Raw genomic sequence first — 11,866 nt, forward strand, 5'->3', positions numbered from 1 at the left:
CACCTCAAGTTTTATTACAATTTCGTGGATTTGTTTTATTGAATTTAATGTAAAGGGAAATCCAGACCCAAAATTTGGTTTTACATGTTGTTGTACATGAACAAACTATTTTCCAATGTGCACCACTTAACTAGAACATCAAACATGTACGATTGTGCCACATGGATGGATTGAACACTGTAAAAGACACACAATTAGACAATCATAAGGGCACAGGTAGAGTTACACCTTGCTGCACTGACATGTTGGTCACGGTTTTTTTAAAAACCCCAGGGTCAAATGAGAGACTAAAAAGACCAGCATCGGCTGCCCCAAAAGAGAAAAAAAGCAACATATTTGAAAATTTCACTACAGCACGTGACATCTTATCATATTAAAACGTGTGCTTGAGTCCCTAAAACACACCTTCATAGTTACATTTTCTTAAGAAATGTAAACTAAACACTGACAGTATGTGCTTCATCTATTGTAACTTCAGTGAAGACGCTAATCTTAGCAGAAAACGTGCACGCATATTTACTTTAATTTTGGGGAAAGTGTCAGTTATGAGGGGATATTAGTCTCCTTCATGGTAGACAGATTAATTAACAATTACTGTAATACCAGTATGAAAAAATGAAACTGTTCAGACAGCACATGTATGTTGGTATGAAATGCTAAAAAATCCTGGAGGAGATTCTGTTTAACTAATAATGAGCGATGGGGCGTTATGGTCACACCTGCTGTGTGTGTTCACATTTCGTGAAGGTGCTGTCAGGTGTCATTGTGTTAACAGAGTGATGGTTAAAGTGGAAACGACAGGACTGGAGACAGATATGATGAATCTGATGGAGAGTGTTACTTCCCAGGCGTATACTGAATCAAACGAAGGGCTTCATCATTGTCCACCACTCCCTGGATAAACTCTCCTTCTGCCACTCGGTCTAGAAAAAGTGAAGAAAAAAGAAGTTTAGTTCAGGTTATTGAAATTAAAAGCAACTCTTCTGGATGTTGCTGATAAAATGACTTTCACTTTGCACTTTAAAATTTGTTGCATTTGACAAAAACACAAAACAAAACAATAAAGTTTATCAGTTTGAGCATTAAATATCATCCATATATCTATCCGTATTGTATTCAATAGAAAATAGTTTGAAAAAGATTTGAAAATCATTGCATTTTGGAGCAAGATCAATCAGAGGCAAGGACACGAATGTAGTCTGATATACATTTATGTCTCCATTGACAGTGTTTATCTCACCATTGTCACCCTTGTCAAAGAAGGCCCAGAGTTTATCTGCCCTCTTCTCAGCTGTGTTTTCATCATCAGCTAGGTCAGCCAGCTCATCCTTAGGAATCAGCTTGAAAATGGCCTGTTGGGCAAAAGCAACAGAAGATACAGACAGGTCAAAGAGAGGAAATCATTCATGTATTTCAATTTTTTCCTTTCTATGTGAAAAGAAGTATTCTGACAAGATGGATTCCCTTACCTGCAACTTTTTGTCCCTAAGGGTTCATTAATACACTCTTAACATACAGAAATAAATTTGTCCTTTTCAAATGTTTTAAATGTCACTGCCCTCTAACTTCTATGTGTTGCAGTCAAAAGACAACAAAAAAGAAAGTAATGGTGTAAGATGTTGTTATAATGTACCTTTTAAAGAAGGCAGCGTTGTAGATGGTGGTGTACAGTGAGGCCATTAAAATACATGGCAACATGTGGATGGGGAAATTATTTTTACTTTATCACTAATTCATTCTGTTCTGCCATTTTTTAAAATTTCTTCGTCATCTCCCACAGTTGTATGTTGTTGTATACAGTTGTATACAAATATGGACAAAATGAACCAAGAGTATGGGCAGATGGCTCCATCTGAGTTCAAATACATATTTAAATTGAGCATAAATGAGCTCTTAGTCTCTCTTCACAGTGATGGCAGTCAGAGCTAACAGACGGGAAACATCACACCCAAATCCTCCTTTAATCTCAACCATTTTGCCACATCTATGAGCTGATCGTGTGTCTATTGACAAAAACTCCAACAATCCACTGCGGTGCCTCGGATTAACCCGTCAGCCCTTTGGCTTTGCTCTGCGATTATATGACCTCTAATCTGTTAAACTAAAATTTGGTGGCTATGAATAGGCCTGCGGAGCAGTAGAGAATCCATACTAGTTGTCAATGATTGCTATACTAGAGTTAACACATAAATAATAAACAGCCGTTGTATAATTATGATCTTTACACTTTTTGGTTCTTGTCTTTTCACAACTTCTATATGAAATCCTGGAACTGATTAGATAAACATATGAGCATTTTACAAGTCAACAAAAACATTAAATAATCTCATTACATACGCAAAAGATAAGACATTGAGAACTGAAACTACTATGAAAACTAAAACTAGAAAATTCACATTTATTGCAGTTGCAGATGTTAAGGAAAATATTACTGGAAAAATGAATGGCTAGGCTATAAATTAGAGAACATTTGAAAACAAATTTGGCTTTTTTCTTAAACCTATTTTTCATTGCCTTTTACTGTGAGCCTTATGCAGTCCTCTCTGGCTATTTTTGCTTTTGTTTTTTTTTAAATACATGTAAAGCGATAACAGAAATAATGTTTGCCATTTCTCTGTCTAAAACTATTCTACACTAATTCACGGTTTCAGTTTCTAATGTTGACCTTTTTCTAGAAGCCACCAAAAAGATTTTGTGTGACAGTTTCAAATCATCCTGTATGCAGATGATACTTTGTTTATATTTCATTTTGTTTCTCTCAATTTCACATTCTAGGAACAAGTGGTTGCCATAGTTTACTTAAAAATATTCAGGTAGATCTTTACAGGTAGTCCTTACACTGGCTTTATTTTCAAAGTTGAGTTTCAATAATCACACTATCACATATTCCTAATATTGATTAAAAAATAGGATTAATGCATGTTACCTGTTCACTCTCCATTCTCTTAGTTCTGTATTTATATTTATCCTCACATCCTCACTCCAAAGCCCTCTGTGGGCATTAGCCTTTAATTAATCCTAAACTGTTTATCAGCTGTAATCAATTAATCAATGCTAATCTTGTGTTTACAAAAGTTACCTTGCCAGGATAATACCATAAGACACAAAATAGCTTTTAATGTTGTAGGTAAATTTGGTAGAAGAGATCTAAATGCTGTTATTGAGTAAGTGGTTGCAAATAAAGATTCTATCAAAATTACAAAAAGTTTGAGTGGCTCGTCCAAAAACTGCAACATCTTTTCAGACAATCACATGCTTGATGGGAGTATGCTCCTGTTATCTCTACATGACTAAAAATATCATACATATAGCTTCCTTAACAGCTCAAATCTCATTGAAATCCTCCCTCCCTTCATGCTGTTCACAAAAGAACTTAACTAAAATACTAATCAGCGATACTTCATCGATCCCCGGGGGGAAATTTGCAGGAGACCCATATTCAATCTAAATGTATACAGCAGAAACTACACCCACTTAAACCCTGTTTACCCAATGCTGAGTTCTACAAAAACTGCAAATATATGACCTTATTCTTGAAGCCACTCGTAGACACAGTACCGGGCAGTCTTATATCAACCTCTACGCAGATGACACTGTTGTCGATCCTTCATTTATCTAAAGTATTCAACTGCTCCTTCAGACAAGCTCCAAACTTCTGGAGGTCAAAAAATCAGCAAGCTATATGAACAAGTTGTTTGCAAGGTAACTAAACCAATTCTCTTACTCCAGAACTTACCGTGCAGATTTCCTTGACCTCTGACTTGGTGATGTATCCATTCTTGTCCACGTCAAACAGCGAGAAGGCCCACTCCAGTTTCCTGGTGGTCTTCCCTGTTGACGTCATGTGGAGAGCGATGATGTACTCCTTGAAGTCCAGTGTGCCATCGTCGTTTGTGTCGAAGGAGCGGAAGACATGCTGGGCATATGTTTGGGCGTCACTTTCTGGGAAGAACTTGCTGTAGATGGACTGAAACTCCTCTTTTGAGATGCGCCCTGTTGGACACTGCCTCTTGAAATTTTCATACCACTGGGAAATCTCAGTCTCTGAGAACTTGGTGTTGAGTTTCAGGTCCTCCAGGATCTCCTTGGACACGGCACCGCTCTTGCTGTTACCCATTGTTGATGGTGTTGGCGATGTCTTAGAGCTATATAAAAGTGTGAATGTTTGGCCCTTGTGCTCTTGTAGGGCAATTAACCTAGGGAGTCACCTCCTCTACTCTGTCAAAGCGGTAAACAGGGGACTATTCCTGAGGTACTGTTGCAGTATCCTTGTAGATCCTGGTCCTGGCCTACAGTTCAGTCCACAGAAGCATATACTGTGAAAAGAGCAGAAGCCACTTGGTAAGCTCATTAAGCCAATCAACAATCAGTAATACAAGCAAGAGGTGTCACGGACAAGGTTCAACCGAGGTCAAGGCTGAAGTGTTTGTTTTAGGCATTTAACGTTCTGTGTTCTAGACAGTTTAGCAATTCTCAACTCCTTTGCTGGTTTTAAAATTGGCAGACTGCAGTTGTTATAAGCATTATAGGGATGTTTTCAGACATATTTTGACAACAAAAATTTCCTGACAATCTGCCACCAAAGACTCGCACAGTTTGGCCAAGGAAGAAAAGTTTTAAAAAGTTATTGGGTGACACTTGTGAGTATAGATTCCAACATCTTCCATTTCAAGGTGTGTCTTTCCTTATTATCAATGTTGAGTAACATTATATGTAAAAGAAAACTGAGAAGCATATATTTAAGTGTTAATCAAGAACTTTTTCCAACCAAAGTCAACTTTTTAGACACTAGTCAAGCTTGGTTGAGCACTTTAAGCCCAGTGACTATCTCTATCAATCTCTCATCCATAATGAGAGCTTAAATGGCACTGATGTAAAATGTTGTCTTGAAATTTTGGTTTTTTGCCCCATAATTACAACTTCACAGATTGAATTGCCATTGTGGCAGTGCCTACCAACGTCCACATAACTCAGGATCCTCAAGGGTTCAAGTGGTCCTCTAGCTCAGTTAAGTCAAAGTGAAGCGCTGTAGTGACCATAAATAGACTCAGTTAACACCTCAATGCAATATGAAATAATGAAATCTGGCAAACTCTACTTTGTATTTAGGTAAAATAAGAAGAGGAATCACATCTGTTTCTTTTTGGGTTGGTCGTTGAACCAACCCAAGTGACCTCATTTGAGGACCTGGGAATGAGACTCAGCAAACAACTATGTTTCCTCAGAGTCTGAAAAGTTGTGAGTAACAGCAGAAGATTATTAAAGCATTCTAGTGTTTTCTTCAGCATGGCATCCTCGGCTATGTAATAAAGTTAAAAAAGGAGAACAAACAATTAATCAATCAGGCAAAACAACATCAAAAAATTACCGTCATTAGTGGAGAGAATGACTCTCATGACTCTATTAAGACTTGATGCATTTAACCTCAAAGAAATCTAACTTAAACCTAATTTAAGATAAACCCTACCCACACAAATAGTCCAAGAATGTCAATCCGTTCCTAGTGTCCTCAAGTCTTAAGTCCTAGGAGTCGTATTATTTGTTGTCAGTGTAGCGCAGCTCCGTTTGTCGCCTACCTGTGTGAGCAGCTGAGGAGTCCAGGACAAATAGTGATGATCAGTCTGTGAGCAGCAGAAGAAATCAGCCTCCACTGGTCGACGTAAGTCAATTAAGATGGATCACCCTGAGGCGGAGCCACAGCAGCACCCCCGTGAACCCCTGAGCTTACCGAGCTTCTTCTCTTTTTTTCTTTTTTTTTCCTCGAAGTCAAATGGCCAAGTCACATTTATCCAGAGGGTGTTTTTCACAAACAGGTTCCAGAGCAAAAAAGACACAAATTAAACAAAATAAAGAAATAATAATGATAATAAAATTAGCACCACCTTTACCAACATTAAAGTGGCAATACATGAGCGCATCAGTAATTAAAATTATATTACATACATTGTTTTGAAATGGGCCCCTCTGTAAACTGAGTTTTTCTACTCTTGGTTTTTAAGTATTGAGTATATTTTTTACTCTCATACTTCTGTGTCTTACATACAGTTTTATATGTGGTACTCTCCACACTGTGGTGTTGCTAGTTTGAAAGTAAAAGGTGGTATTCTTTTAAGACATTAAGTGTCCTGTGAGGGGCCTGTAGTTGTTTAGGAGTATATTTAAGCTTGTTTAATGGTCATATTTAACCCTTTTAAAACCTAAGAAAATGAGCAACTTAGCAATGAGAAAGCAATGAGCAACTTAACTAGAGATGGCCCTAAAATAGCAGGAAATCATTTTAAAAAATAAAATAAAATTCAACAAAAGTAAAAAAAAAAGTTGTCAAGAAAATCACCTGAATATAGGCAAAAGAAAAATGGAAAGTAAAAAATAAACACAAACAAGAAAATGACAAAAATCTTATTTTTTAAAAATTACAATAGGAATTTTTTTTCCCGTGACATTTCTTGACATTTACTGTCAAGTTGCAATAATACTTATTCATATGGTTTTATGGACTTTTTAATGTAATTTTTTTTCCATTTTCCTTTCTTTTAAAACTAACTTTTTAGGTGATTTTCCTGTTACCTTTTTCTCATTTCTTGACATTTACTGTCAAGTTGCTCATCGCCTTTTTCCTTAATGAAAGAAATCAACTAATTTGCACAGGTTTCAAGGGTTAAATAACTTGTGAAAGGTGTCTCAAGTTTCAACGGGTTAAAGACATTTGCATTGACAATATTGCCAGTTGGCTACATAGTAAAAAATTGTCCGTATCTGCCTCAAAGTGTTAGTTGATGATAATAATAATAATATGAGATATACAGTAATTGTACAGTGACAGTCAGAGGGAAGATGGGGGTTTTCCATGTGATGCAGGTCAAAGGTCAGACTAAACTACTTCATAGTTCAAAGTTCACCCCGCAGCTTGACTCCCGTCTCAGTCTGAAAACAAGTCAGCTGACCTGAACCTGGCACTGAGATGTTGCCTGATTGCGAGCACGCTGCAGCTTTGATCTGCGGTAAAAAATAAACCTGAACAAGTGAAGTGACAAAGTAAAAGTGAGTCCTTCCCAAAACTGCCTCGGGCCTTCACGCAAGCCAAGACTTAACTGTTTAAATCCAGCGAGCGGTGTGGAGTGGCTCTGTGCTTTAAATGTGCTTAACTGAGTGTTGACTTCTGGTCCACCATCTGCTTCGCCGTAAACCAGTCTACACAGAAAACACACCTGCTTTCACCTCAGTGCACCTGCTTTAAACGGTGGTCCCTCAACAGGCGTACACCTGACTGAAGCGTGGTGGGAGGGATTAAATGTCTGACCTCCTCGGGACCCAGAGGTTGTGACTGTAGTGGGATTTAACGACGGTGACGTCCCCTCCCTCACCTCTCCAGCAGCTCGCTGTAACGTATCTCATGGTCATAAAGTGGGTTTACAGCGAGGTCATCACCTCCACGTTTGCAGAAACAAAACATCACACGCGTCCAAGAAAACACTGCTTTGAAAACTGGATCGACATCAGTGTTCCTTTGCAGCAAGTATTGAAACCTTTAAACATGTGCACATTGGTTTGATTTTTTTAAATAAAGGATATGTATTTACACACACACACACACACATACATACATACATACATACATACATACATACATATATAAAACCCTGTTCTCTGTTGCATTTATGACATCGATTGAACAATGAAGAGGCAGGCATAGGCCTACTGCAGAGCTGTCTGCTGGCAATGTGGAAGTCTATCACCTATTTTTGGAGGATTTTCCCATTTAAAATATAAAACTTTATATATGCATTAATTTTGTTGAGAAAAGGCTATTAGAGTCAACAGTTAACCCTCTTTGGACTGTGGGAGGAAGATGAAGAAACCATCGCTAACACAGAAAGAAGATGCAAACCCTCGTACTGTGAGGCTGCCAAACGCATAAACTCAGTAAACTGGTTCGTATTAAATATTATCACCGAGCACAGCAACGACAACAACAAACTTTATGTGCATCTAGCCTGATTAAGATGACATAACAGCCTGCAGACATCCTCCACACCCACTGCTTCATCAATTCTTTATCTCAGGACAAGAATAGAGCAGCATCTACAGTAAACTCTCCTGGCAGGCCTCTGATCGCCCTTCTGTATTAAATAAAACAACTTAATTCCTCTGCTGACGTGCTGAGGCTGAACTTCATCACCCCGGCTCCCTCTTGGCACCCTCAGTTACGGCTCCACAGGTGATCTGGATTTTGCCATCTGGCCGCCGAGGCTTTGGAGAGCTCGACCAGAGGACAAGCAAAACCAATGTGACCTTATCGGTAAAATAGCTCCCTAAAGCAGGACTGTTTATCTTTTAAATGAAGAAGAGCGACACAATCTTTCCCCATACAAGATGAATTCATAACTACCAAAATTACTCATTTTACTACTTACTTGGTTTTGACAAGCTTATGTTTTCTTGCTTTAGTAAGCAAGCTTTAGATATGTAATGATATGTAATTTCCTCATATTTTGTTTGTTTTGTTGGGCAAAACTGCCCAAATTATTCAAAAAAAATGCTCAAGTTATCACAAGGCACCCAAAACAAACACAAACTTTTTTGCAGACCGCTCCAACCTTAATATTAACTTCTATAAACCACGAATAACATGGGAGCTATTTGATTAGAATTTGTGGAAGTTTCGTATTTGCCAGTTAGATCTATTTGGACTATTTTAGGGTGATTACCAAGATTCATTTTAAATGCACCACAGCTAATCTAAATTTGTGTCTTTTTTTCCATTTTATCGTCACAAAATTGAAGTGCATCATCTCAGTAAAAGAAAATCTGTTTTTTTTAGATCAGATAAGTAGATCCACAACTTCTTTGTTCTACCTGCTAAAGTTTGAGTTAAGCAGTAGTTTTTTTTGTGACCTAAAGTTTCAGTGTTTTTGGATCTCTTCTCAAAATGCAGAACCAATCATCTTTGAGTTTGGGAGGCATCCCGGTTAATCGTCACTATGTCTGCACTTTATCGTCTCTCTATCATGCAGATCTTTCTTATTTTAGATTGGGGATTTTCCCTTCAGGCTCCAAATACTAAAGAGTCTGGATTTATAGGATTAGCAGTTTGGGTCCCTTGGCTCTTGAGACAAACCTTTATCTGTCGCAATCTCACCTTTAACCCCCAACCTTGTTTAGATGAGTTCTAGGAAAGAGAATCCCTTAATTGAGAGGAGCAGGGGATTAAAATGGAGGAAAAGAAGGAGATGGAGGGAGAGAGAAGCAGTGAAGGTGGTGGTGTTAGGCGCTGTAAGGAGGATTTGGCAGCAGTGCAAAGCAGACGGACAGTCAATACAGGGAATGGAAAATCAGTGGTTAGCAGAACAGGGCTGATAAGTATTATCAAAGCTCTTTGGCCCAATCTCAAGGAATCTATTCCCAGAATGGGAATGTTTAATATAGGCACCTTAATGGGCACAATGGCCTAAAGTGAGGTTACAAAAGTCGAGGGAGCAGACGGAGGTCAAAGCAACAGTCAGCCAGAGGACTGAAGAAAAACGCGGGATTTATTTACGCCCAAACAAAAAAAAACACATTCAACACACATTTTAGCAGTGTTGAAGATGGACATGAAAGGGCCAAAAGTATGATAAGTATATTGAGAAAATCTCCTTTATGCCACATGTTCTTTATGTGTCTTTATGTTAAATAAATAGAATGTTTATTACTTTATTTTATTTTTTGTGATTAGCATTTATTAAATTTTAAAGGCCAAAATACATTCAATCGAACAGCAACAATGGACAATAGCTGACTGGCATAAGCAAATCACAACAAAATACAAGACAAGAACATGAAAAAAAAAAGTTAATAATACAATTTAAAACTTAAAAAATATATATATTTCTTTTTGGAGTCACATGACCAGCATCTCTGGGTAAACAGCTGTGTTAACTCAAGCAAATGAAATGTGTAAAAAAAAAAAAAAAGTTACACTTCTATTTCAAACACTGGAGCATTTTCATATTCCCAAAATTCATTTCAGAGTTGACAGCAAGAATCAGTTGCTCATAGCACCTGGATTTTTTTTTTTTCCCTTCGTCTCTCAGGAGACAGACTGTCAGTTTTCTTTAGTGGTGAGAATTCAGCCAGCGGTTCAACGTCTAACTTATGTAATGGTGGCAACAGAAAGTTTGCAGATTTTGAGGCCCTTGCTTTTTTTTAGTGAATGCAAAAGGACAGTACAAAAATAATAACTTTGAGTCCAACATTCACTCCCTTTTAACTCTGTTTTTGGTCTCCACCAGCCCCTGAGATCCGATTCTTTCACAGAGTGAACCAAAATCTCAAACTAGAAATCCCAAAACAATGAGCTGAAAGATGCTAAAATTCTCAGAACTGAAAAGCATCGGAGAATATTTTGATGCTAATAATTTTGTACTTTTACCGAAGAGGCATTTCTATTTTTACTTTAGATCTGAGTTTTTCTTTCCAGACAAACTGGAACATTTTGAGTCATTTCAAGTTGGATTTTCATTGTTATTATCCACGCTACAAAAAGTCCTGCATCAAATTTTGAATTTGTGACTTGACGTCTCTGAGGACAACATCATGTCCTCAGAGTCCACCTGTCTGCCTGACTTCACCTGCTGATTTTCAGAGTAAGGCCAGTGAAAACATGCTAACTGTCCTCATAATCTCATTACTCGTGGTACAACAGCCGTCTGCAGGGGAATACTCTGCTCACGCCAAGTTCAAATGAGGTCATTCGGGGTGATGGGTGGAGGGATTTTTATACACTGAGGGCCTCAGAGTTGTCGAGGAACAAAACCAAAGTCTTCACGACCAGTATTTATGAATAAACTGAAGAAAGTTTTGAATTTAGAGCAAACCTGGGTTGAATAAAAGCAAATACAGTTTGCTGTAGTTCAGATTTAATCCACTTGATGAACCACATGGTGGGGGATTTAACATATTAGGGCAACCCAGGTGAAGTCTGGTGAGCCGACAGACCCATAAGTCGAACTGGATCTCAAATAGATTAGATTTGACCAAACATGTGCTGGAGCTTATGAACACAAGTTAACTGAGGAGAGACACACTCAGAGTGGTGCAACAAATTCATCTAAGATCAGCTTTTATACACCAGAAAAAAATCCTCACATTTGGTGGCTCATATATTCCTATAAAATGCGTCATTCCCTTTTTAAATTAAGTTTAAATAAACGATTTCTCTGTGTGACCTGACCCGATATCTGTGTGTTTTACAGACTGTAATGAACCTAATGACTTGTTTTTGGGATTAGGTGCTCTGTTACAGTTACTGTGGTGGAACAGGTTACAATAATCCGCAGTGAGTAATGCATTACAGTGTAAACCCGCACAACGCCAGTGTTCTCAGGTGAAACCGATTAGCCGAGCCGCGCCGTAGGAAAACTTCCATCTCTTTGGAGGGAAAACCTGCTTCCAGGTCACTTCCACTCTTTGCTCGCCCGTTTTTTGTGGTAATCTTGAGTTCAGGTGGACTTCATTCATCAGCCTGGGCCAAAAAAACACTTTGATTTATCTTTCTAATCTATTTTGAAGAGACAGTAAATATTCTACATGCTCGATTATTGTTGTAGTAAATCCTGCTGGTCACCACCAGAGGTCAGTACAGGTTATAGATACATTAATTACTCCATCAACTCTGAATATTAGAGAAGAAAAACAACTATTCATCTATTGATACCCAGCGACAGAAATTAAGGTGTCACAGCAGCACAAGAAACAAAGCAGATAAAGACATGAATAGTTCATGCAAAGGAGAGAAAAAGGGCAACGTATAAAGGACGATATCTTAGATTTACATTATAAAGCTATAAAGTACAAAAGCATATGTGTACATTAATAGTTTCTGTTG

The 11,866-nt window shown here is 38.0% G+C and overlaps 1 protein-coding gene across 1 annotated transcript; it reads right to left on the minus strand.

Moving 5' to 3' along the window:
* Positions 1–837: 837 nt before the first annotated feature.
* On the minus strand, positions 838–4,117 carry LOC121958030 (visinin-like). The gene is made up of 3 exons (XM_042506875.1): positions 3,737–4,117; positions 1,241–1,352; positions 838–923 (listed from the first exon to the last, which is right to left on the minus strand). Exons 1-3 carry the CDS (start codon positions 4,115–4,117, stop codon positions 838–840), a joined length of 579 nt encoding a protein of 192 aa, XP_042362809.1.
* Between the last annotated feature and the right edge of the window lie 7,749 nt (positions 4,118–11,866).

The sequence above is a fragment of the Plectropomus leopardus genome, chromosome 18 (assembly GCF_008729295.1).
Source record: "Plectropomus leopardus isolate mb chromosome 18, YSFRI_Pleo_2.0, whole genome shotgun sequence".
Classification (NCBI taxonomy): domain Eukaryota; kingdom Metazoa; phylum Chordata; class Actinopteri; order Perciformes; family Serranidae; genus Plectropomus; species Plectropomus leopardus.

What these genes read in the sequence shown, in the direction of transcription:
- LOC121958030 (XM_042506875.1), bottom strand. Translation starts at nt 4,117, where the DNA reads ATGGGTAACAGCAAGAGCGGTGCCGTGTCCAAGGAGATCCTGGAGGAC. An exon ending in AGGTCAAGGAAATCTGCACG is followed by an intron (nt 1,353 to 3,736) that starts GTAAGTTCTGGA and finishes TTTGCCCAACAG; the next exon opens with GCCATTTTCAAGCTGATTCC. An exon ending in CTTTGACAAGGGTGACAATG is followed by an intron (nt 924 to 1,240) that starts GTGAGATAAACA and finishes CACTTTTTCTAG; the next exon opens with ACCGAGTGGCAGAAGGAGAG.